Source organism: Pteropus alecto, unplaced genomic scaffold (assembly GCF_000325575.1).
Source record: "Pteropus alecto unplaced genomic scaffold, ASM32557v1 scaffold138, whole genome shotgun sequence".
Taxonomy (NCBI): Eukaryota; Metazoa; Chordata; class Mammalia; order Chiroptera; family Pteropodidae; genus Pteropus; species Pteropus alecto.
In genome coordinates, this window is record NW_006441525.1 from 1,490,366 (window position 1) to 1,517,627 (window position 27,262).

Sequence of the window (27,262 nt, forward strand, 5' to 3'; positions counted from 1 at the left end):
CTTACAAGCTAGACTTCAGAACATTTCATCCTTTCTGGGGAGAACTTGGACAGGAGAAACGCAGTAACCAGGGGAGGTGAGGACAGTCCTTAGAGCATGGAGATTCCATGAGCCAAGCAGAGGAGTACAGACCCAAATCCAGCAAAGACAGAGCACTGCAGAGGAGCCCAGAGCTCTTCTGTTCCAGGGACTTCCCTAGTTCTTAAGGAAAGTTCAGAGCTAATGTGATCTCAGGCTAGTCTTGCTCCATTTTTTCCAGAGGATGTTAAAATGCTGATACTGTCACTGTGCAAAATGAACAGGTTCTTACCTTGAGCACATTCTACCCTTTAAACAGCTATTCCAACTCCCAGTTCCTAATGTGACAAAAGGATAGCTTCACAAAGGCTCTAACTTTTCAGCCTTTATGTATTTGTGATGACAGAAAAGAACACAATATGTAGCTCTCTAAAAATTCATAATTGCCAAAATATTGACCAGAACCTTGTGTCATCAGAAAAGAAACAGCACATTTCTGCCTGTGCCCCTTCCCTGGTCTGCATCTGGACCCCAGGGGTTCCCCTCGTTTCTTGCTCTGCAGCTACCTCAGTGGCTGCCTTGTGGCAGGGAGGTCCCACTCTCCCCAGCAGCCCAGCTATTCAGGCCACTGCAGAAGGCAGAGAGGCACACCTGCAGATTCTCATCTCACATCACTGCTGCTGGTCATGGGCCAAAATTTTACTTTCAAAGATCTGTACTCACTCAGGTTCCCTGGATATAAAGATTTAAATGTCTGAAGTTCCCAGGGCACGTGAGGTTTTGAGAGGCATGCCTTTGAAGGGTTCAGAGTGGCATTGTGAGCTGTTTTTCTGCGTCTAACTTGTATTCCTTGCAAGTTGTACTTCAGTGGATAAGAACAATTTAAACCAACTGTTCGCAAACATTACAGTTGCTTTAAGAACCAAAAGGAAAAAGAAATCAAGTTGCCTGGCTGCCATGTGTTTTGGTTCTGTTCCAGGTCCTATGGAGGCCCCTTTGAGAGCTGGTTTTTGTTCGTTCACTTTGGAGGATGGGCTGATATTGCAGCTGAGCAGTTACTGATGTCAGAAGGCGAACCCCCTGATGCCTTGTTGTGGCTCTTGGCATTCAGCTACAGCCCACGTGACGGGAGTCAGAAGAGAGCACAGACCATGGTGGGTGGCAGTACCCACTGTGTGTGGCGTTCAGGTTCGGTCTTCCTGGAGCTGAAAAGGGTCCTATAGGAAGGGACCCTATAGTGGGTTTGGCTTCCACTGACCCCCAGGTATCTAAGCACTGAGCGCTCCAGTTTCATTACGGTAGCGTGCACATGTCACCTGGATGAGTGACTGAGTGGGGGCTGGTGGTTGGAGACAGTTTCCTGTCTTCACAGAACTGACTGGAAACCAGGCATTGCCACTCTGCTCTCCTGGGAAGCACCGAGGAGATGAGGTGCAGCTCTCCAGTCTCCCAGGTCATTCTATCTGTTCTTGCTCAGCTGCCTTGGCTGCCCTCATCTACAGACGTGCCTGACCCGGGGCTGCACCCTCCAGGGGATGCTGTTCATAGTCTGACCACTCTTCTGAGGAGCCCTGTCCTCTTTCCGATCAACGACCTGGCTATATCTGCTTCCGTCTTCACTTACCGCTCTCTTGGATTGTTCAACAGATCCTCACATTACCGGCTTTGTTTAGAATTCTTACTAAAGTAATCACATGATATTAACCACTTTGCTTCTGAAAAAGGACTTGGTCATTTTCTAAATAATAGAGCAGCTAAATACAGGCCTGGCTAACTATCTGTGGCAAAGACAGTTGTTATTTTATGTGGAATATAATAATTACAGGAAGCAATGCTCTGATTAAAGGCACTGGCACCTCCCTTGCAAACATTTATTTGTTGGTTTTTAAAACTTCAGCTGCCAGTGCTTTTTGCTGATTTTAATCATTAAAGGGAGCAGGTTCCTTTATGTAAAGAGCAGCACTCCTATTTGCTTGATGTTTTCTGTTGTTTGAAAAAACCAGAGACCAGTACAGATATGTCTGTATATTATACTTGTTTAAAGGCTTGCATGACAGGGTCAAGAGTTTGGGATTTTAAAAAGTTAAAGTTTGGCAATAATTTATTTTGGATAAAAAATAGAACACTATTTAGAACTAACATAAATCTACATATGTATCTGAGGATCGCTATCTGATTAAAAAGAAAGCTTACTATTTCTTCCCTCTTAAAAATATCACATTAAACTAATGAAGGAAAATCCTAATATATGTTTTCATGATCTTAATTTGGATAGTAATTAAAATGTGTGAAGCTCTATTGATTCCTAAAGCCCTCTTATATATACTTTATATTTGTATAAGCTAAGTTGGTAAGTTATGTGTTAAATTCCATATCGATCATAGAAATTAACAGATTCACTTTTGAAGTACAGAGAACTAGATCATCCGATAAGATGTATTTCTAGAAAGTTCTGCATTGGCACATCTTTCCACTAGTTATGTTGCTCCTTTTTAAAATAAAACCTATGCAGAGTTCTTACTCGGAGGATGCTTTGGCGTCCTGGATAAAAATGGACTAGCACACTCAGAGTAGGTTAGTGCCATTATGTCCATTTCCTTCCTAGCTGTTCTGTCAGAGGTAGCCATTTATTTCACCTTGTGATTGAAGTCCTGCTTCACGTTTTGATCCCAAAATCTCTTCCTCCCTGGTGTGCCCCACCTGAGGCATTGGCGTGTATGCTGTGCCACGGAGCAGGTGGGGCCCAGTTTCCCTAGTTTAACTAGTAGTACATACCTCCTACTCTCCTAGGTTTGTGAGCTTTAATACCATTGGTCTATTGGATGACTTAAAAAACTGTCGTTTGAAAGCATGACTGTGAGCTTTGATCAAGCTCAACAATATCTGTGCCTTTGCCTTAAAAGGAGCAATTAAATCAGGTACTATGTTATACACAGTAGGATACCATGGCTGGTATTGTTGCCTCTGCTGGCCGTCCTTGAGGTTCACGATCAGGGGAGCAAGGAGTAACTATCCGTGCCCGGAATGTGCACTGCTGCACAAAGGCCTGCCCCTCTCTGCAGACCGTGCTCCTGCCCGCTAGTGTTCATCTTCCTTCGCTAACTTTGAATTGGATCGTGATAAAAACAAAAAACATCTATATTTGTATACTCTTAAGAATTAGGCAAGAGTTTATACACTTTAACCCTATCATTCCATTCCTGGCAATTATTCTAAGGAAGCAATTAAACATCCATATGAAGATATATGTACAAGAATATCACAGCATTGTTCATGATTGCAAAAATTGGAAATGGCCTAAACTTTCAATAGTAAGCATTCTGACTAAATAAAGCATGGTACATGCTAGCTCTGGAATAGCATTCTACCATGAAAAATCATGTTCTTAAAGAGTATGTGCTATAGATATGGTAAATTGCTTAAAGTACATTGTGAAGAGAAAACTTTAAGAGAGAAAATATTGTGTGTAGTGATTTCTGTGTTCACAAGGCATAGAAAAAAGATGAGAAGGCTATAAACCTTGTTTTTAACAATGAGTCTCTAGATGGTGGAGTTATAGGTCATTTTAATTTTTTTCTTTTTACCTTTTTGCTTACATTTTCTACAGTGAGCATATATAAATTTTCATGATGCAGGATAAAAAGTAATACTTAGAAAAGAATGCTTATTTCTTTCTCCTGAAAAAATTAGAAAGCATTTAAAGCTATTGGCATCAGGGAGGCATTTGAAGGGAAAAAACAGTCTGGGATGAAATAGAAAGGAAGATGATCAAGTCTTAGGGAATACTGGACAAAAAGAAAATGGATATGAAGGCATAACTTCTTAAGCCCTGACATTTTTGTAGACCCGTTTAGATCGCAAGACGGTCTTGGGCTCCTGTAGATGGCCATCCGCCGAGGGCAGGCTGGGCCCAGCTGAGAGAAGAGAGATGGTAAGAGTGGCCCTCTCCTGTCGGAACACTGCCATTCTCCATGGAAGAGCCCCGCGGTGCAGTTTCTCACGGTCCTGTATTGTCAGAATAGCTCACACAGCACTCCTAGCGTACTGGAGTTTATGACAGACTTCATTGAATGAGGCCTCAACGTCCAGAAAAAAAGACCCACACAAAATCCATAAAATTGGTCATGGGAATTCTTAGAATAGGCCTAAGTATTCTTTAAAAAATGATGGAACATAGCTGTTCATGAGTTCCATGTGGCATTTTGGATCTATGGCTTTCAGTTTTTTGCTTTGTTTTCCAAGTTACAACTTGATGTACCATTCTTACAGCAAGCAGAAATCTCAGCATGAAATAAATATTTTTTATGTAAAAACAACCCACATACCTATAACAATCAATTATTATGTGGATTCTACAGACTCATGACTACTGCTTGAGCTTTAAACTTGTATGAACAGACTATCCCAGTGTCTAAAACTGTGTGTGTGTGTGTGTGTGTGTGTGTGTGTGTGTGTGTACGTCCGTCCATCCGTGTCTGTGTCTGTGTGTGTGTTCGTCCTCCTCCTTCCCACCCCACTCCCAACTATAGCAAAAGGCAAAAGGCAAACCTCATTCTTACCCGAACACTGGCACAGTGGCAGTCTGCTTGCATGGGGCTTTAACTGATCTGTGGCTGTGATAGTGAGCTAGCCTTCAAGAAGCCTTTTTGTTCTTTTTCTCACAAAATAAAAATCTGACTACATTTTGCTTAAGACTTTTCTCTGTTTCCTTTCATACAAAAAAGGTCAATTCCTGGCATGGTGCCCTAGCTGCTTAGTGAGCGAGGCGAAAGAAAGTCAAGAAAATTCCATTCCGCCCATTTGAATTTGTGTGGAGCAATGTGTAAACTGAGACATGGGCCGCCTCTGTCTGCCCTCCCTCAGGCACCGGTTCTCTTCTCTTTCAGGGAGTTGCTTCAGAGCTCCAGATAAATCCTAGAACCATACTTGTCCTGACTCTCCTCTAATCTCTCACCTTTGAAATCATACTTCCCAGGTAGAGGTGAAGTCAGTGCTTGGCCGCCTCATGAAGCTGCTCAGAAGGCCAACCCTCTCGGCCAGGGAGCTACAGACAGCAGCAGGAGAGAGCCAAGGCGGTGACCCCAGGCCGCCTGCCTGTCGACAGTTGATCAGGTGCCTTCTCCTGAACTTCCTGCTGTGGGCTCCTGGAGGCCACGCAGTTGCCCGGGAAGTCATCGCCCTCGTAAGTCTCCCCTTTTCTAGCATCCTAATTCTCATTCACATTCTACCCAAGGGTCAGGCTTTTGAAGAGTGTGCGTGTGTGTGTACCAGGTTACTGTCCAATCATGGATGGGTAGGCAGTGAGGTGGACAGCTGGGACAGACCCCAGAACCTGCCCAGCACAACAGCTTCATGTCACAGAAGAGAAAATGGAGGCTCAGAGAAATGAGGTGACTTCTCCCGGGTCACATGGCTTACTGCCCGAGCCTGTAGTAAAAGCTAGGTCTCCTGTCTCCCCCTTCAATGCATGAAGAGAAATAAGACTTCAGTGACAATGTGCTCACTGCAGTAGTTCAAAGAATTTTCTTCATTAAATACAAAGAGTCCTTCTTGAAGTCTAGCTGACATAGGGACTAAAGAATGGTTCAGGTCAAAAGTGAGCAACATTTCATGGCATTGGATTAGCCAGTGATTTCTTGGATAATAACAGTAGAGGCACAAGCATCAAAAGAAAAAATAGATGAACTGAACTGCATCAAAACTAAAAACTTGTGTGCATCAAAGAATACTCCCAAAAGAGGGGAAAAACAAATCACAGAATGGGAGGAAAATATTTGGAAATCACATATGTGGTAAAAATACCTAGACTATGTGAGGTATTCTTACAACTCAACAACAGAAAAATAACCCAATTCAAAAATGGGCAATGGATTTGAACAGACATTTCTCCAAAAAAGATGTACACATGGCCAATAAGCACAAAAAAAAAAAATGTTCAACATCACTAGCTATTAGGGAAACGCAAATCAAAACCACAATGAGGTATCACTCCACACCCAGGAAGATGGCTGTTATAAACAAAACATAACCAAAAGGTGGACACATCCCAAATGTCCATCCGCAAGTGATGGATGAACAAAATGTGGCCCGTACATACAATGGAATATTCAGAATGAATGAATGAAGCTTTGACTTATGCTACAACATGGATATACCTTCAGGGCATTATGCTAAGTGAAATAAACCAGTCACAAAAGGATAAATATTGTATGATTTCACTTATATAAGCCACCTAGAATAGATAAGTTCATAGAGACAGAAAGTAGAAGAGAGGTTACCAGGGGCTGAGGGGAGGGAAGGATGGAGAGTTAGTATTTAATGGGTACAGAGTTCCTGTTTGGGATAATGAAAAAGTTCTGGCGATGGATAGTGGCTGTGGTTGTACAAGATTGTGAATGTACTTCAAGCTACTGAATTGTACACAATGATCTGTTGTGTGTGCATTTACAAATTGCACACCTTCGAAAGCCATTTGGGGTAGGAGCACTCCATTGATGAAAGCTAAAAAACGTCCATATGTCTTTGTACCACACAGTTTTATCTCTGTCGAAGTATAAGTTGTAATAGTCACCCTTCAACCACTCCCTGGTGATCAAGGTCAACATCAGCAGGGATAAATCGTGTTGACAGCATGTACACTTGATGTATTGTGATGAAAGTGGTACTTTACCTCTGTAGTCTTCTTCCCCAAAACCTATAACCCCAGTCTAATAATGAGGAAAAATACGAACAAACCCCAATTGATGGACATTTGACAAAATATCTGACCAGTACTACCCAAAACTGTCCAGGTCATCAAAAACAAGGAAAGTCTGAGAAACTGTTATAGCCAAGAGGAGCCTAAGGAGACAGGACAACTAAATGTAATGTGATATCTTAGGTGGGATCCTGGAACAGAAGGACATTAGAGAAAAACAGAGGAAATCTGAATAAGTTTGGACTTTTTAGTTAATAAAAATATATCACTATTGGTTCATTAAGTCTGACAAATATACCACACTAATGTAAGATGTTAATAATGAGAAAACTGGATGTGGGGGATGTGTGATTTCTGTATTATCTTTTCAGTAAAACTATAAATCTAAAACTTTCAAAAATAAGTTGTTTTAAAAAGTCAACAGCAGGCATTTTTGAATCATGAAAGTGTTGGCAGCATTTTTGTCACGTGACCACTGACCTCCTGCCCATGCTCTGGACACCTGTGGGAGCCTGCCCGCTCCCTCTCCCTGGGGAGCACCTGTTCTGCTCCTCTCCCGTCCTGTCACCCTGGGAGTGAGAACACAGGCCAGGGAGATCACAGCCCAGCGCTGCCCGTGGCGTGTAAGAGTACGTGACCCAGATAAAGCTCCTCAGAGACACCCAAATCTCTGCTTCAGTCATCTCTGCCTCATTTCCATCTGTTCCAGGCAAACAGTCCACATTCAAAATGGACCACACTCAGTACTCACTCACAGAGAAGCTGCTGTGATGAAGAAGCTAGATCATGTCACAGAGTTCAAGTTTGCTGCCTGTACCAGGCAGCCCATTTCCAGAAAACAGTTCAACCTCAGCCATACATTAATACCTGATGCTGAGGGAACACGGAAAACCCCAGTGCATCTTCATTAAATTTTATAAGTAACTCAGCTGCAAAAATTCATTAAAGGATAAAATGCCAGTGTTTCTCTTCATGCACTAGCTTCTTAGCAGGTGGGTGCTAACCATCTGGGCATCTTGAGCCCATCGTAGCTCAGAGAGCTTTCTGGACACTATCTTTACAGATGTTCTGAAACCGTTTTTACTAACATACCAGCCTTCCTAACTCAAAAGCTTTTCTGCAGTGGTCGCCTGACAGGCCAAAGGCAGCTTGGCTAGTGCAGCTACAAACAGGACAGATGGAGGAGTCCTCTGCACAGTGCCAGCCTCTCCTGGGCTTCTCCTCGTCTTCTCCCTTCTCGTTAGTTCCTCTCTCTGCAATCACCCTGGAAGGAGCCCTGAGTCAGGTCTGCTTGGCCTGGGAGCAGGTGGCGGCCAGACTGTAGACATAATTGGCTTTGGTGGGCAACCTTTCTGTGCCAGCGGCTCTGGCTTCACCACTCTGGGACCTAGGCCCAGGCCCAGCTCTGATGTGAACTCAGGCCCAAGCAGAGCCAGCCCCCATGCCTGGGTCCTGGTCTTGTCCCTTTTGTCTCAGCATCAGCTTTGGAGAGCTGTGAATGCTCCCGGCTGGGGGACCTAACAGCAGGGGCTGTGTGTCTGAGCCCTGTCTCTTCACTGCCTTCCATGCCCTCTCTGAGTGGGGACCCCATCTTGCTGAGTAGCTCCATTTCATTACAGGCGTCTTATTCCTCTAGCTCCTCCTGCTGTCCCTCCCCCACCCCTGGCCAGCCTCTGCCAGCCCACTGCTTCCTGGGGCTCCTCACACAGGCCCCAGGATCCACTCCCGCTGGCCTTTGGCTTCTGAGAGTTTCCGCCTAACTCATTCCTCAGATTCCCCGTGCCTTCCTATCTCTTGTCCTTCTGCTTTTTTACCCCACTCTCTTCTCTTTGTCTACCATCCTTACTCTCTTCTCTGCACCTCTTATGAGGATGAGGCAAGAACAGCCTGGTTGGTGTCTGGATTCCTCCTGCCCTTGAGGTTTATCCTCTCCTGCCTCCTGGCCTGAGTTCATGTTTCTCTCTCCTTCCCCTTCCGTCTTTGGTGGCTGGACCATAGCAATAACAGCTAAAAGTTAGCTAGAATCTGAAATATGGAGTTCAGTCCTGTAGTTGCTGAACTCAAAATGAACTTAACCCGTCTACTGACACGCCTCGACCAAGCCCTGCAAGGATGCAGTTTCCAACCTCGGCTGCAGTTAGGTTTCTGTATGTGACTGGAGACCTTGAATGGTACAGTGTGGGAGTTGAGTTGGTTTGCAAAGATGATGCAAAGATGATGTGTAATTAGATCAGGTGACCTCCACAGTCATCTGTAATGGCTATGTTGCCCTGCTTCTGGCTTGGGGGAGCCCCTGGGATCACTGGGCAATGGTGCAAGAGGCAGTCTTCACCTAATCTACTACTAAGTAGTAGATTGTTTTGTTATTAAGGTGTACCAGGGAGGCTCATGTTATTTCATCCACAAAGGACAGAGACTGCATGTGACGAAACTCATCTATAGCATCTGTGGTTTCTGAGTAAAAACCAAGTGATGACAATACAGCCACCAAGAGCCACAGTGAACCCCACCTGAGCTGGCAGCCTGCCCCCTTCCCCCTCCAGCAGAGCCCCAGTAGATGGCTGAGTCTAACGCTGGAAGTATGCCCCCACCCCTCCCATGCTGCGCTCACCGAGCTCACATGAGGCCAGACTGTCTGCCTTGACTGAAAGAGATGGGTGCCAGGAAGGGTCCTGGGCTTAGGGTAATTCCAGGGGAACTAGGATGGCTGGTCACCCTACCAGAAGAGCCTGATGTGGAGACAGAGAGGAAGCTATCTATGGGCTGCTGTGGCTACTTAAATATTTGATGGAGGGTTCAATATAAACTAATACCCATAAAACAAATATGTAGATTACTCTAAAAAACCAATGGCTTCTTAATGTGGCATATGTCTAAAAAAATCACAATAAATTCTTCATGCAGCTAAATTGTGAGATTCTTGCCCTTCCCTTTTTGCTGAACTTAAATTCTTAGGAAATTACTTATGGGCACTAACAACTCAATGCCTTGAGGCTGTATTTAGTGGGACTAACAATTCCTGCATTTCCTGCTTCCCTTGAGAATCAGGTGTTAAAACCTTATGCCTTTAAAAAACAAGTGGCCTGGTTGCTGACCCAAGAATGCCATTTGTAAAGCTGTTCATGTGAAAACAGGTGGCATTTTCCTTTCAGCATTTTCCAGTTCTCATATTAGTGTAAGCCTTTTACAGAAAGTCAAGCCCCAGCATGTTTATTTGCTTTTTCTCCCCAAAGCGTGTGACTGGCATTCCAGGAACTGTGGTGCTTGCTTGTAGCCATTCTTTCAGGACAGCGTGATCATCAGGAAATGACTCTGCTCAGTGGATGGCCAACCTCTGAGAACAGACTTGCTTTGCTAGTCACCTTGAAAACAAAACAAGAGCCCTTTGGAGCTGACAGGAATGCGGCTGCTTTTTTGAGGCAGGATGGTTACAATTGGTCCACTGGACAAAGAGACGAATCTGTCTGGAAAGTGTTTTAATTTGGCTTCTCTCTGTCCTCATTGCAGATGGCTCAAACTGATGAGGTAACCCATGAGATTATTGGCTTTCTCGACCAGACCTTGTACAGATGGGATCGTCTTTGCGTGGAAGCCCCAACATCAAGAAAACTGGCCAGAGAGCTCCTTACAGAACTGCACGCAAAAGTCTAGCACAGACTCTTTGAATGTGTAGCTGCCATGCAGGGCCCAGGCTCTCTGGAGCCACTTGATGAAATGATGGGATCACTTTGTGTTATGAGTAGCCTCTGTGAGCTGTAACAATGAGCCATAAATATCTTGGCAAGATCTGGCAGCACATAGTTTAGAAAATGAGAAGACAGGTTCTTTAGCCCAAACTCAGTCAGATTTATTCACTAATGACTTGGATTATGCCTTTAGCACTCTGTGTACCTACTCAACCTCGATGTCAGTTAGAGAATCACTAAAGAAAAGGCTTGGATGGGAGGACAGATTTTTGTTTCCTGTTTTTCCCTTATCAAACCAAGGTGCACAACTATTTGAGTGTTTCAAAGTCTTTTGATTAAGAACTTGATATGAACCACTGATCAGTTTAGAAAGTTATCTTAATCCTTTTCCACACATCTCTTTTTTAGAAGTCAGGTCGTTTTTGGTGTTTCTTTTGTTTTATTTTTTATTTTTATTTTTGCAGCAGACAAAGTAGAGGTTTTTTTTTAAGGAAATGGTACCAAGCCAGGAGACACAGCTGAGCTAAGCACTCAAAGATCTGGCTCCCCGAAGGCCTCTAGGAGATAGGTTATTATAGAGGAAAACTCATTAGTAGCTGAGAGAGCTGGGGTCGTGGACTCTACTGATTGGTTGGAGCTAGGATAGGAGGCAGTTGATAATTGCATCAGGTCCTGATGTCAGTCATGGTGTCGTTCAGTCTGGTTTCAAGGGGATGCTGGTAGGGTCATTCCATCTTCATGGGTGTGGAGCTGCAAGATGTCATCTTTAGTTTGACCAAAACTCTGTTTCTGGTCAGTAGACCTGAGGCTTTTTTCCTAAGTTACCATTGGAGGCGATCTAAGTCCGTCATTGTCCCGGTGGTGCTGGGGGCCTTGGTCCTTTCTGCTAACGCAGTAAAGAATTAGAGATCAGCAAAGTTTAGGAAAAGTAAGATTTATTGAAGTATGTTTCAAGAGAAATGTGTTACACCAGAGAGGGCTGTAGCCTCCTGGTGTTTCTTTTAATCCACAGAGATTTGAGATAAAGCCACACTCTCTTGTTTCCCTAAGAAATTCTTCAGCAACAGGCGTTCCCCTGGGGCACCCCCTGGGCAGGCCAAGGGGAAGGAGAGCCCACTGAAGCCCAGTAGCAAGTAGTTGTGACAGCGACCACTAGTGAATGGCAGGCAAGTGTGCTGGCCCTGCCGTGGAGAGCAACCGTGCTTAGCAATAAAATGAAAACAGTTCTAGTGCTAACTCTCTTTGCTTTATGTTTACTAAACACTGACTGCTACCAAAAGGGTTCATATTGCCTCAAAGATGGCTGGTGGGAGGGTACACAACTTGTTCTAGAAACGGAAGAGATTACATATCAGTTGTCTTGTTAAGTGAAATGGGAACTGGAAATTTCTAATAAGGAATTGGTATCTCCAAGGTTAATATTTGTTTCACATGAGTTGAAGATATTTTTTCTTTTTAGATTTATTCTTGTATTGATTGTATGCTCTTTTGTGTATATTCTGTCAAGTGAGTCAGCTTTTCTTTTATGCATTTGATGTATGTATTAGTAATCTCTGAATCTCCCTGTCTTGGCTTCTGTTTGAAGTATGAGTAAAGTTTTGTTAGATTGGAGGTTGAGCTTTTAGGAGAATTATTTGTTTCAGTATATGCATCCACCCAAAGATCTGAAAAATTCCAAAAACTTTTGACCCGAGCCTGCCTTTTGAGAAATGTTACCGTGTGAAAGGTATACTGTTAAAATACTTTCACCCCAACTGCCATCATCATTACTTTCATATGCTTCACTTGGAGTTCAGGACACCTCACCTATGTTGACTTTTGCCACAGAAGCTGTGATCAGTCTCTATGGACGTGAAGAAAAGGGCTCAGTGTGGTGGTGGCCAACAACTCTCGAAGCGAGCGCCCACTGAAAACTGACGTTCCTTTGTGGAGTGTGCTTCCATGTGGACATCCATTCACACAGTTTCATAGCAAACAATAAAAACAAGATGGTTCTCCACCTCAGACCATTGAAGCTGGATTCTGGAAGATTTCTTTCCTGTCCTGACCACACCTCAGCCTGTTTGTAGTATGTCCCAATCCCTTTACAAAGCCTCTGAGTTCTCCCAAGCCTCGGCCATTTGAGCTGGCCACCGAGCAGACTGACTGAGCTGGCGGAACTTCAGTCTTCACCTCGGTGAATGCCCAGCAGCCTGGCCATTCCCTGTTTTCCGTGAATCTTCACTGTCTGTGAAGACTTTATACAAGGAGATAGTAGGCTCTGGTTTACTGACTGATGTTATTTTCTCCCTTTGCCTTCCCCTGCCTTGACAAAGCTGCTGACGAGGCGGGGAAGGCTCCCGGTGGAAACGAAGGAAAGCCGCGTGGTGAAGGGTGGCGTCCCCCAACCCAGATGAGTAGCCGGGAAGCCATGCCAGAACCGCTGACTCCTTTGGAAGCCGGAGCCACTCATTCCGTTCACTGTCGTGAGGGTGAGCACAGATGGCAGAGAGTGCACAGTGGACGGGTAGGGAGTGACACCCTCCCCTTGAAAACCAAGGATGGATCCTTTGTGTGTCCTCAGCTCTTCAGCAGGCCCATGCCCAGACTCCAGGAAAGAACCCAGTCAGCATAGAAAGAGACGGGCTGGGATGTATTCAGTAAAGTCTACCTACTTTTCCTGTTGCCTTGAATTTTTGGGAAAGTTCAGACATGGATTCTTTCAATTTTTTTGAAATATGTTCATAGAAATAAGAATCTAGCTAAAAATGGGCTCTGGCGAAAATGCACAGTGAACCCACGAAGACCACTAAGCCTTATTCCCTCATTGGAGAGCTAAGCACTGAGGCCTGAGGTGCATGTCAAGTGGCATGGCTGAGAATAGAGGCCGCATTGGGGGTTTGCTGGAAGTGGGGTTCTTTACACCACAGCATCTGTGCCAGACATATGCCTTCTGCTTCTGCCAGCAGAATATCTGACAAAGAGTGGCTTAAACAAGGAAGACACCTGATGGCCTCAGACACAGACTCCCAGAAAACTGGCTCCTTCAGCCACTCAGCAGTGTTACAGCTTGGAGCTGGCCTCACTGAATTTCTGCTGGCTTTCCTCTCCATGTTGCAAGAAGGCTGCCAAGCCTAGGCTTTGCTGGCAACATCCGAGAAGGAAAAGGACAGCAGGTTTCCTCATCTTCCCCACCAGGTACACCAGACCTGCCCTTACATCACAGGCAGAACCCAGCCACAGAAGGATGGGGAATGCGGCTGCCCTGATGGGCTAAGACCAAGGTCAGATTTATCAGGACACCAGTGAAGCTTGAGCTTCAGGGCCTTTCACTGCCCGGCCACTTCTAAGGCTCTGGAAGAGGCCCCAGCTCCCTTGGCCATTCATTTTTTGTAAAATTTGTAAAGAGATTTTAACTGCAACCAGTAAAAGTAAGTGTGTACATTCCTACCTACTGGGCATCACAGGGTTGGCCATGGGCACTTCCAGAGTCCAGCTGAGGGGACTCTGAGGTTGCTTATCATCACTTTAGAGCAGAGTCACTGTGGCCATCCTGGTGAAAGAACAGCTTCCAAGAACTGTAGCTCAGGTAGCCTGAGACACAAATGCAGGTCCAGGGGCCATGTCACCTGAGATATGTGGGTACACAGGAGAAACAAGAAGGGATGTGTGGGAGGAGTCCTTCCCAGTCCTATAGTTTGGGTCTGTAATGAATTTGACAGAAATTTTCAGAGATCTGACAACAGCTTTAAAATTTTACATTACTAATAGCTAGCTATGATGTTCAGAAATTTTCTTAAGTCTTAATAATGAAGTTTTTTATACAGCATGCTGGAGAAAAGACTGAATTATCTTTCTCTTCTCTTTATAGAAAATGCATAAAATCACTGTCCTAAGAAGAGGTGATCAAAAAGGACAGAGCCAAAATCTGTAGGGAGAAAAGGCATTATAGAGCACGCATTCACATAGGTTACATTATGCATTGGGACTTTGTGACATTTGTAGAATTGTTACCATTATAAAGTTTATAATTTGTCCGACATTATTTCATTCTAAATAAAAAGTCACAGTTGTGCCTACCTTTGTATTTATAAAATAAAATCTTTCTTAGAAAAAACTTCACTCCCCAATTATAGAAGCTTCAGGCTGCATAAAATCTCTATAGCTCTGCCCCTGAAAAAGACCAATCATGGTTTATCCTCTGGGCCTGGGAATATTGCCACCAGATACGTAAAAGCTGGGGTCCCATTGCCAAGGAAGAAAGGAGTGACTGTAGGGCAGGCAGGGGTTGCTCAAACCAAATGAAATGTATCATACACATGTATGTTTTTCCATAAGCCTGATGTGAATATCATCACTCAGTATAATCTGAATTGTTCTGTGCATTGCTCCCCATCTCTGAAGACAGAACTCGTCCCACAAAGCACAGCCCACATCTTCTTGCTCGCTCTGCTATTTCACAGATTCTTGGCCCTTGCGCTGCAGCCTCCATAGGCTCCCCTGGGAGATGGAATTTGCCCAGCTCCATTTGGTGGCTCATGCTTCACTGTGGCTACTTACAGGACCCCAGGTGGCCCTGCTTTACTGAGGCCAGACAGCATACACGAGCTTTCTGAATGGTCAGTTTTCTTCCTGACATGGGACACTGGAGGCCTCTTATTTCCAGAAGACATCTGAGAAAGCAGATGGCAAATGGATAAGCCACGTTTCTGGAGAAGCCCCTTGCCTGAGCATCCCAAGGGCTGGCTCTGTTTTATTGGTGTTTTAGCCCTTCTCGCTGGTGGGACAGGAGTGCTGGGACAAAAATGGGAAAATATCCAGGAGACAAAAGAAAGGCACGTTTTTTGTTGAAGTGCAGGAGTCAAGAACAGGGACTTGGGGGAGGTGGAGAAGATGCAACCACAGCAGCGGGCCAGGAATGCAAAGAAAATTGGACCTGAGCCTGTCCTGTTCCCAAGGGGTGGAGGCAACGCCGTACTACATGCAGAGTGAGAACAAGCGTGGGGAACGTTCCTCTTTATTTGACAAGGAATCCAAGTTGATTTTGCTTTCCAAGGAAGAAGAGAAATGAATGTTAGCTGTGCCACTCTCCTCGCCTTTCTTATTTCCTCTCTTTCAGCCTGTTACCACCCCTACCCACTGCCGAAAGTGCTGGTAATGGGCTTCTTTCCTCTGACTGGGTTTTAACACGAATTCCACGGACTTTGTCAAACAATTCTAAGTCATTAATCATCACCACAACATTTTACTCCTACAGAACCAAAATTAAGTCAAAATAAATGAGCATCTTAAAGCCGCCTTCTAAAATCCAGTTCCACAATTCATTGATACCATGGGTCTGATTGTAACCCTCACATACAAACTGGTATCAAAGCAAGCTTATAAAAATGTAGGACTTGCTTTTCCCGGTCTTGACACAATCACGGCATCTTATTATATTTGGTGTTTTGGGTAGGAAACGTATTTTCTCTGATACTGAACGTTTCACATGCCTTAACTTTTCTGTAGAAGTAAACGTCTCATGAATCAGTGTTGAAAATCTCACTGGCCTCTGGTGCTTCTCACAATATGAATCCCTATTTGTCAACCAGGATTCTTGGCCAGAAGCAACAGAAACAGACACAATGTTGAAAGGAGAAGGGAATTTATCAAAAGGGTATTTAAAAGCCCACAGAATTATCAGGCAGACAAGGCTTAGTGCCGGCCAGCCAGCAGCAGCACCCACAACCCAGCTTCAGAATGGCCTCATGAGGAGACTCCTGCTGCTGCCACCGAATCCTGCACTGAGAACCTCTGTAGCTCCTGCAATGTCTGTTCCTCCGATACGGAGACAGGCCCCTATGCCCCACTCTGAAGCACTGACCAGTCTCCACTGGTGTGTCTGACTAGGGGAGCCCAGGTCCTGCCTGCACTTTGGCTGGATGGGAGCTGTGGAAGCAAGCGTCCTACTTGTTTCCTTTCTGTGCCATTACTGGATACCACCCAAGGGTATCTTCCACGTACAAGAAGGGGTCAGAGCCTGGGCAGCTGAAAAGAGTGAAAAACGTCCACAACACTATGTATCATCTATTCTTTAAGTCTCTTCTAGAGCATTTGTGAAGGACAGATCGCATGAAACAGCCCACACTCAGCAAGGAAAGGCAGAGGAGAACCCTTGGCACCAAGCCAGTCTGCAGGCATCTAAAGCCACATAGCTTCAATGCGACACTGTCAGCCCTGTGGACCAGTAGGTCTCTGTGGTAAGCGCTGGCATATGCATCGCAGGTTGTGAGCTGCATCCCTGGCCTCTCCCCACTAGGTGCCAGCCCAGTAGTGACGTGCTGGCATATGCATCGCAAGTTGTGAGCTGCATCCCTGACCCTCTCCCCACTAGGTGCCAGCCCAGTAGTGACAATCAAAACTTCCTGCTTACATTGCCAAATGTCCCCTGGAGAAAACCACCCCCTGCTCCCACAGTTGAGAACCACTACTTAACTGGTGGCTTTCTCCTTCTGGAAAGACATCCCGGATAGAAGTACTAAGTGTTACAGAGATATGAATTAGACGTAATAGGATCCTAATAAGACAACTAGATAATCTGATTCCAAAATTCATATGGAAAAATAAACATTCAAGATCAGCCAGGAAAGTAGTGTAATGGAGTAGAACAAAGTGCACCACATACTGGCACATTTTCTAAAGCCTGAGTTATTAACAACGGTTTGGTGGGACCCAAGAGAGGGAGCACTGGAGAATGTTCTCCTCGTGGCTCCAGCCAACAGTTCTCAGCCTCCTCTCACTGGTCTGGGCAGCGCCTGACTTGTCAGGCCCATCCCCTCCCCGACAGTGTCCCTCGGCTTCTCCTCATCCCAAAAATGCTGGTTTCTGCTCGACCCTTGATCTCTTCCTGGTGGGCTGTGACATGTCATCTCTGTGCAGAGAGGGACCACACCCCTCTCCTGGACCCACTGCCCATCAGGTGTCTCCCCACCTGGAGGTCAGCCGACCATCGCAGAAAAACGCGTCCAAAGCCGGTTCTACCAGCCCCTCCCATCCCACCAAACGCAGTGTTCCCAAGGCAGTTGATGGTAACTCTATCGTTCCAGTGACTTGGGCCCGATTCTGTACTTATTTTGGATTCTTCTATGTCACCCCACCTCAAATCCATTAAGACATTTCTGAACTTGATCATTTCTTGCCTTCCACCTCTGCCACCATCCTCAGCCCGGTTTCCCTCCCGCCCTCGCACCCTGCAGGCTCTCCGAGACTAGGACTTTCCAGTGTGATCACGGCACAGCACTGCTGAAAGCACTCCAGAAGTTCCCCTCTTCACTCAGAGTCCAACATTCCTAAAGTGGCTTTCAAGGCCCTAGATAATCTGAATCTTTTTTACTCTCTGACTTCATCTAATATTCTCTAGGACCCCTTCACATATCCGCCCCACCCGCTCCAGCCACCTGAGCCCCCTGACAGTTTCTCAAATGCATTCCAACCCCAGGGCTTTTGCATGGGTTTTGCTGAACCCCCCCTCCCACACACACATGGCCAGCCCCTTGCCTGCTCACATGTTGCCACCTCCATGAAGCACCCCTGACCATCCCACCCACCACCCTTCGCCTGCACTACTTCAGCTTTGGTCCCTAACACACGACACTTTCTAGACACCACAATATGTATTATGTTTACTCATGTATCATAATAATTATGATAAATTATGCATTGTGTTTACTCTTCCTTAACTGTTTCGACTACAAGTGCCTGGAATAGTTGCAGGCATACAATAGGTGCCCAGGAAATATTTGTTGAATTAATCTGCATGGGGATTTAGTGTATGATAAAGGCATTTCCATTAACAGGGAAAAGATGGTAGTAGAAAATCAAGTTGGATCTCTACTTCTGAGATGGAAATAAACATCAAAAATAAAATGCTCAGCCAACTGTCAGTATCTGGCGGTCTGTTCTCTGGGGCTGTGGGTTTTCTCCAGAGAAGGTTCTAGCAGCTCTCCTGCTTCGAAAGAGAGGAGGGACGGGGGTGGTAGGAAGGCTGCTGCTGCTCTGGGAAGACAGTCTATTACTTAGATAAATAAAAAGTTAGTTCATAAAATCAGAACTTTCCTACTCTCAAAGTGTAGAAAGAATGTTCCTATAGTTCATATAGAATTTCTGCTCATCTCTGGTTTGCAGACTTTCACAGAAACCCTGTTTTCAGTATTCGAGTTCCCCCTCTCCCAGCACCCAAGTCCCTGCCTGGGGTCTGCCAAGTTCAAAGCCTCTGCAGGGGTCAGTGCTTCAAGAAGACTTCTTAGTCCTCTGGGGAACAGCGGGGGAAAGAGGGGGAGGGGGTGGGGAGGGGCCCGAGGCTCCGACCACAGACCACATCTCTTGCAGACTTCCAGGAATCCTCCGGTCCAACCGCCCCCCCCACCCCCGCCCCCGGGCCCTTTCTATGCAAGATGCAAAACTCAGAAACCACAGAAGATGGATAAAATTAACCATACAGAAATAAAAAACAAAGTAACAAAAAAATCAAAATAGAAATAAATTGGGAAAAATATTTGCAACACATGACAAAGAACTAATTTTCTAACTTCTGAAGTGCTTCTATAAATCAAGAAAAAGGCCATCAGCACAGAGACTTGTGGGCCTGGGACACAGACACTGCATACAAATTAACAGCGAGAGAAATACACAATACTTTGGAAAAGCTTTTTAAAAATATTTAACAGCTTCCAAAAAAATGAAAATTATTTCCTATATCAAGTTGGAAAAAACATTTAACATTTAAGATTTATACATCCTGGAAATAGTAGGATAACAGAATCACCATATGATCCAGCAGTTCCACTTGTAGCTGTATCCCCACAAGAACTGAAAGCAGCAGTTCAGCACAGGGACTAGAGTCAATAATAATGTAATAACTACTAGACTAATTGGAAGGATCACTTCGTGAATTACACAAATGTCTAACTACTATGCTGTACACCGGAAACTAATATAATGAATGTCAACTCAAACTGAAAAATAAAAAAGTAACAATCAGACCACAAAAAGAACTGAAAGCAGAGACTCAGAGAGGTTTTTGTCTACTCACGTTCATAGCAGCATTACTCACAATACCCAAAAGGTAGAAACAACCCAAATGTCTATTGATAGGTGAATAGAGGACACATGAAGTGCTGACAAATGCTACAATGTGGATGAACTTGAGGATATTTTGCTATGTGAAACAGGGCAGTCACAAAAAGACAACTATTGTATAATTCCACTCATATGAAGTACCTTGCGTAGTCAAATGTATAGAGATAGAAAAAAGAATGATAGTTGCCAGGGACAGGGGGCAAGAGGGGATGGAAGGTTATTGTTTAACGGTGAGAGAGTTTTTCACCTTGGGAAGATGAAAATACTTAACAGCTTCCAAAAAAATGAAATATCACCACGGACGGCGGTGATGGTTGCACAACAATGTGAAGGTACTTAATGCCACTCAATTGCACACTTGAAAATGGTTAATTTGGTAAATGGTTAAAATGGTAAGTTTTATGGCCATTTTACCACAATAAAGACATTAAATAAATTTTAAATAATTATATAATTTTATCCAGTAACAAAAACCCAGTTCTTCAGAGGTGCCTCCCCTCATTTTAGGTTGCATGGATCCCACCATGATGAGCTAATCTTGGCATCGTCCCAGATACAGAGCACATGCAGAATGCACAGCGTTACTGCAGCATTGTTTCAAATAGCCACCCACTGGTAACAACTCAAAGGTTCATTGGCAGAGGGCTGGTTAAATAAATTAAACAAACCAACAATCAAACAGTAGCTTACGCTTTTAGAGTTGATGCCAAGCCCTGTTTTCAGCATTTTACATAAATTATTTCATTTAATTCTCATAACCACCTAACGAACTTATCCTTGGTTTACAGATGAGAAAACTGAAGCCCAGAAAGCTTACACAGATGACATCTAGCAGTGCTGGGCTCTGAAAAAAGGAACCTATGGACTACTGTACACTACTGCCTCTCAAGTTATGTGACACTTGGAAACGGAGCCATCAAATAGAGGCAAAGTTCTAAGTACGTGTCAATCTCGAGTTCTTCCGTTACATGGAAAGGTCAGTGTGCACTCTGCTCCCATTCGTGCATAAAGCCAGGGGGCATGGACATGTGTTTGCTGGAGCACATCCTTAATCTTCTCCCAACCATGATGGGTTTGGAGAAGGAAGCAGGTGGAGGGAAACTTACTTTTTGCTTACATGTTGTTTATGTTTGTTTGTGCATCTGATGTATGCCCTGCCCCTCCCCCCCAAAGTAGTAATCATTAATAAATAAAGGATTTGTGTTTGTCTGTTCCCAGAGAGGCTTACTGTCAAATGACGCCATGAAGGAAAGGAGGCCTGGGCACCAGGTGCAACCTTAAAAGGAGACGTCTGCACTGGTGCTCTCTGCAGTTTCTTTAGCATGGCGGCGTTTTTATAGCTTATTCGCAGGACTTACATTGCAGCATTGGATGTAAGCGTTTTCTAGAAAAAGACTTGCTCATTATGGTTGGATCCTTGTACCCCAACAGAGAGGGAGGGTGGCCTGAGGGACTGGGGCTCCTTGAGCACCCCCAATTGGGACACTGTGGGCTATGATCCAACTTCGCAAATGCCAATCTCTCCACCTTCTGTGATGATGAATAATCACTTTCCTGCTCTACAAAAGCCTTCTCTGCACTTAAGCCACAAATTTTGCAGTTCTTTCTTCCTTGGCATATAACTTAATTTGTTAAAGCTTATAAAATCATAAAGCTACAATTCCTTTCTCTTAAGTTAGCTGCCTTTTCTTTATAACTCGACATAAACACACACTTATACCATCCCATTGGTAAACACTGAAAAGGCTCCTACTTAATCTCTTATTTCTTCCTCATAAGTCACATTTTTCTTGAGCCTCCCTCCTGAACTTCTGTTAAAGTGTTGGGAGACTTAAATCTCGCAATCAGAATGTGGAAACCCAAGGCATGGGGTGAAGAGCCCTGGGGTCTTAACCCGAGGGCCGCCTTTCAAATCTTGCCAAGAGTGTCCTCTCCAGCCTCAAGACACACACTTCTTCCCAGGTCTATTCTGCCAGACCTTGTGCAACAAGGGAGGACAGTTAAATAGAACTTTGGGACTCTGGGCAATTGCAGTACCTCCCCCACCGCCCCACGGCAAGAACACCTCCTGGGCTGGGCTTTCAGCAGCGGAACAATCCCCAAAGGCCTGAGCTGAGGAAGATTACAGACAGGAGGAGCACGAGGGAAGACTCTCCCAGACGGAGCCACAGAGGGGCTGTGTGGAGCGCCGGCCATGAGGCTCCCCCAGGCGTGCATCTTGCAGAGGGAGCCCTCATGCCCCGACCCTCGGCCGTGACGCACTGGTTGGGTGACGTGCTGAGCAGCCAGCCGCACAGGCTGGGTGAGCCTGTGGGCGGGGCCCAGAACGGGCCTTCGGAACAGTTTTCTTGTTTCCCATCCCAGTCTTTGGGGCTCAGAAGCCAAACCCCTGAACTTGTTTTTTCTCAAACGACACTTGGCAGGGACTAGAATTGTTTTATGTGAGCTGTCTGGAGAAGATGGAAATGTGTGGTCAGAGGCCTGTATCTGCATTTCTGCATTCAGCCTTGCTGCACACGCATGTGCACACACACATACACACATGTGGGTTTTTCTGGTTTCCCAACCCCAGCTCCCAAGAGTGGCTTCTTTGGCTGGGGCTCCCAAAGGCCAGGTTTGCCTCTGCTCTGATGCCAGATGTCCGGACGCCCATCCCACCACCCAGGCGGCAGGCTCTGAGGCCAGTGCCAGTCCCAGGAACTTTCGTAGTTTTATGATGGCCTCCCCCCCGCTTTTTTCACACCCACTAGTCATTGGACTGAAACAGAAATGCCTTAACAGATCAATCTCCCAGACAGCACAATAGAGTGGGAAAAATTCTATAAAACCTCACCTTTGAATAGCCCCAAAAGGCCTCTCCTCCCTTTCACCTTGTAAACCCCCAGGATCCAGGCGGGAGAGGGGTGGGGGGAGGGGAGGCAAGGTTACTGTCACCCAGTGGCCTGAGGGTTAAGAGTTCATTGCTGTCTCCACTCAGCTTGGTCTCTAGGCACTCTCCTGGGAGGTGCAGGTTGCCCTTCAAACCACCAGGTCCCTGGGGCTTCAGGCTAAGATGGCTCTGGACGTCCTGACTTGGGTCTGACACCACCTGGGCACCTGTGTACGGAGTCCTTGCCGTGGCCAGGCACTGCACAGAGGGCTGCCCACTCTCTTTGTACTCCCAGAGGTGATGCAGCCCAACATGCCCTGGGAGGGGGTGCGTCGACACTCTCTCACCCTGCTGTACTTGTCACCTGCTGGCAAAGTGCAAGGGGCAGCATTCCCTCCTAGATTTCTCTGGAACAGGGTGTGGCAGGCCTTGTCACCTCAGGGAGGCCAGCCAGTGGAGGCCACAGGTCTAGGACACCTAGAATTCTGTTTGGCAGGAGACGTGCTGGTATAGACCGTCTTGTCAGGGCGGGTCCGCCTCGCTCAAGTGCTACGCAGATTCCTTCTCACATTCCTCATTCCCCCGCCCAGACAGCTCCATCTGCAGGCTGAGGAGGTGGCTGCCTAGAATGGAAAACTGCAAAAAACTGACCCTTGGATCATAAGTCAATAAGCTTTGCTTTCTAGCCAACCTGTGCTTACAGCTGTCTTTCGTAACACTGACTGCAGTAGGGCGAACGCCGTCCAAGCAGACAGCATACACGGTTCCCCTGCCCCGACCCTGGGCCCTGGAAGCTTTGCCAAGTGTCCAGGGGATCAGGGGAGAAAGCCTAAATGTCCCGGAAGCAGCTCACATTTCTCCTTTTTACACTTGGCGCCCTGGGTTCTGCCTGCTAATGTGACATCTCTGTACCTTGCTCGAGGTGAAGACCATTATTTCAATGTTTTTATTTGAAATTCCAGTAAAAATAAATGCTTTAAAACCCTTTAATCCTAAAATAGAGGCCAAGAGGGAGAAGCGAACCATCTTCTCTTGCCTTTCTTTCCTGTCTCCTCCCGCCTCCATTTCCTGCCTTGGTCAGGCCAGGGCTCCCAGCCTCTCCTATCCTGGCTGCTGCCCAAAGCCTCATGCCTGGTGCTGGGAGCCCGACAGTGGTGAGGGTTCCTGGGGTGCCCATGATGCCCCTACTTTTAAAGCTTAGCCCCTCAGGCTAACTCAGTGCAGAGGGGACGGGGCTGCCTGCAGCTGGCCAGGGTGTCATGGCCACTTCCCCCACGTAGGGCAAACAGTGGACATCAGAGGCCAGCCCACTGAAATCCGACCACAGGATGACCTGGCCTGTTTGCTTTGTCCTGGCCAACCTGCTCCGAGAAGGGCCAGGGCCTGGGCTCTAAGGGTCAGAGAACTTGCACTTCCGCAGCCCTTTGTTCCCCTGGGACAGTTGCTTGGCAATTAATCAATTAACTTGCTCAGAGGACATGACTGCCTCTCCTCATCCCTTTAATAAGCCTGAGAACCCACTGAGTGAAAACACTGCTGATTCTGCGCCTGAGTGCCTGGCCTGGCGGCCACCACCTGTCCCCACAGCGGCTCAGTGGGTCTAGGGTGCCTCACAAGGAGCAAGCCCGTCACCCACGGCAGAGTTCACCCACGGCAGAGTTCACCCACGGCAGAGTCCACCTGTGGGCGGGGGCCCACAGCAGCCCCTGTGGAATGACTGGTCAGTGCTGTCGCTGACAGCGTTTCAGGGTCAAATTCACACGCTGCTTAAAGGAAGCTGAAGTGACAGGAAGAAGGGGCTGGAATTTCTTTGCTTTCACTAGACCAGGGGACCTGTGGCTTGTGGGACCCTCTGTCTTTGTCCCTCCACTCAGTGAAAACGACTTGCAGGGAAACAGGCTCGTTCTCATCAGTGTACTCCCTATGCTCAGCCCAGGGAGCGGAGATCAGAAATTGTGCTAAGAAAGTGTGCCAAACTCCCATGAGGACAGGTCTTTGTGGTCTTTCCATGGTGACTTGTGTAGCTGACTAAAGTTCAAGTTTCCATGCCTGCCAAAGCAAGGGCCACCCGGCCCCGATCCTTACAGCAAACGATCAGGAGTGAAGGCCTCTCAAACCTTGGCTGAGTGACAAGATGAAGTGCCCGAGTTTATTACTGAATGAATGGCCTACACACCGAGAGGTATAGCGGTGGGGAGGAAAACCCTGAGACATGTGGACCCACATTTATATCCTGCCTGTCAATTAGTACACGACCCAGCGGATGGCGCTAAACCTGCCCAGGCCTGATCCCCAGTGGGAACCTGGGAAGGGCAATCTCCCTTCTGCACTGGCATAGCACATCTTGGCTGTGCAAAGCCCATCCTTCATCCCGGGGGCTCCCGAGTTCTCGGCAAACACTCCTGCCGGGACCAAGGCAGCTCTTGGAAGGTGCTACAGTTGTGCTGAGAAAGCACCCAAGTGGGGCGCAGCCAGTTTATGACTCAGACCCCATCACAAGTCCAGGGTGGTCGGTCTGCCAATAACCAACACCAAAGTAATTCATCAAACAGATGAATTACTTAAAAATATAGAGTTCTCATCTTACACATCTGTCTCCTTCCTGACTGGCAGCCCTGGCCACAGGTTCCTCTCCAGCCCACTCAGAAGACAGCGGAGGGGCGAGCAAGGAAAACCCAATCGGTCTGTGGGAACTCAGATGCAGTGAGGAACTGGGCGCGGCTGGAGCGCAGACAGGTGCTCCTCGGAGGCTGGGGACAACCCCTGACAGGAGGTGCCATGTCTGCTGACAGCATAGCCCCCCGCCCCCCACGAGACCAGCTCAGACTTGGGGTGTGGGTCCTGATGGCTCTTCTATGATTGACAGCCACCCACTGACCATGACCAGTGCTCAAACCAGAGGCCGCAGGAGACGACCAGCCATCTTTGTGCAAAATTTCACAAATGTGGCAGTTCGGCTTTGCCTCAGTGATTTCTAAAGGCAACAGTGTGGCTTCGACTTTCTGGAAAAACAAGGCCAAACCAAACTACTGGGCCTGCTGGTGCCCACATCCCTGGAGGCGGCGCCGGCGGTGTCCTTGGCCCCGGGGCCTGCTTTACCTCACAGGAGGTCAAACATACGCCGACCAGAGACAGGAGGCATCATTTATTCTTCACAGAAAGTAGCATTTTTATATTTATTCAAATTCGAAAATTTTGATTGTTTTACCAACTCGGTAAACACAGCACATAATCACATGCAGAGCACATATTACAGCACAGCGCAAACCCTTCTAGAATGGCGGTCACTGCTAAATAATTCTGAGGACCAGAAGCTTTGCACGAAGGAATGTGTTAAAGCCACACTTCACTCTGAGTAGGCCAGATGCAGTCAGGTGAACATGGCCCCAGAGCCAGGTGGAGCCAACACGGGTTCAAGTTCATTCTCGTGCAGCCCAGCCTATGCCACTGTGACAGCACCAACCGCTGTGGTTTCCCAAGGCATTTTAAACCTCCCTGCCCTTTGGACAGGTACCGGGAAGCTCAGTTTCTGTATTCCTTTTTTTGTTTTCCAACTTCCAACATTTGTGGGAAAAGCGACATTGGCATAGACAGCCCCCCTCTCCCCCTGGTGCTGCCTATGCCTCCGTGCAGAGCAGGAGCGCCCCTCGCACTCCGGGATATCGAGGCTGCCTTTTAAATCACTTAAAAAACCATTAAATTCAGAAGCAAACAAGTTTACAAAAATACTAACCCAGTACATTTTTATTATTAATATACCTTAGATCTTATCTTGTACTTTTATCAAAAGGTACTAAAATTTTGCAGAAAATCTAAATGATGGACATATCAATCAAAATAATTCTGAAGAATCTTCCTGAAATGACCCTGAGGAGAACATCAAATGGTGTTCACTGGTCTCAGTGTATAGAAACTCTGTGACTTTCTGGAATTACAGAAATATCCAATGTAGCCATATGCTGATGGGACTGATGCCAAAAGCTCAGCAGGTTTTTCTGATGTCTCAGCTACCTTTAGTTATTTGTGTGAAAGAATTGTTGCCTTTAACTCACAGACGAGACCGAATTGTGGGTCAGTGTGTCGAGGTGGCATGTTCAGGGTGGGGACAAAGGGCCCACGGTCCTGTGGAGACCGTTTACGAGGATGTGCCTTTCACACGTGCTCTGGTGAGAGCAGCTCTGGAAAGAGAAGCACCAAGATGCGGACGGACGTTATCGACTGATGGCTTTAGCAGCCCCGTAATCCCTTCTTTGATGTCCAGGGTCAATGCAATCCTGGTCCCATCAGGGCAACGAGGAGATTATGAGAAAGAATCTCGCTGTGATCTTTCCTGCAAAGGAAACAGCAATAAAATTTATTGCCCGGTCACAACAGAGGAATTCTTGTAAACGAGTACCTTTGTGGGGCTCTGCCCTCCACTCTGGGGAGAGGACTATGAGTGGAGGACAGGATGAGACCCAGGCCACATCTCACAGCCCTGAAAATGGGGTTTATAGCTGAACCACAGCCATTCGCCTTGCTCACACATGGCTGTGAAAGCCAGCGCTGTAACTTAGGCCTCATTCACAAGACAAGACACAAAAAAGAGAGCCTGTTTCAGACCTGCATTCACTCCAATTGCTTTCAGACAGTCTCAGCTACACTGTGACAGATGCGAGCACTGCCCGCGTCACGCTGTGCGGCGCTATGCGCATTCTGCCTTCAGGGGTGGAACCTCCTTCCTGAGGAGCCTTACGATTCTACCAACATCCACAACACAGGACCACATACAGATGGACGCCGCGGCTGCCGCTGGGGTCTGGTGGCCGGCGCTGCGGCCTGTCTTTCGGTGAGTGGAGTCCCAGCTCCTGAGCCTCTGGGCACTTAAAAACAGGAAGGCTTTTTGCTCGAGGGCTC

The 27,262-nt window shown here is 46.5% G+C and overlaps 2 protein-coding genes across 10 annotated transcripts in view; one reads left to right on the top strand and one right to left on the bottom strand.

The window, feature by feature from the left end:
- The window catches only part of FANCC (Fanconi anemia complementation group C), a 236,060-nt gene extending 221,601 nt beyond the window's left edge, over positions 1-14,459 (top strand). For 3 of the 9 annotated variants that reach the window (XM_015594784.2, XM_015594786.2, XM_006918813.3), the window contains 3 exons: positions 998-1,172; positions 4,994-5,200; positions 10,223-12,415. In XM_015594784.2, the coding sequence (XP_015450270.1) occupies positions 998-1,172; positions 4,994-5,200; positions 10,223-10,366 (526 nt within the window). In that variant the 3' untranslated portion in view covers positions 10,367-12,415. Of the gene's footprint in view, positions 1-997; positions 1,173-3,862; positions 4,945-4,993; positions 5,201-10,222 lie in introns of those variants that run through there. The other 6 variants (XM_015594787.2, XM_025051662.1, XM_025051661.1 and 3 more) reach the window with 4 other exon arrangements.
- Positions 14,460-25,510: 11,051 nt separating this feature from the next.
- CUNH9orf3 (chromosome unknown C9orf3 homolog) overlaps positions 25,511-27,262 on the bottom strand; it is a 335,956-nt gene continuing 334,204 nt past the window's right edge. Inside the window, exon 17 of the mRNA XM_015594789.2 lies at positions 25,511-26,696. The gene's annotated coding sequence lies outside the window, so the exon portion shown is untranslated. The remainder of the gene's footprint in view (positions 26,697-27,262) is intronic.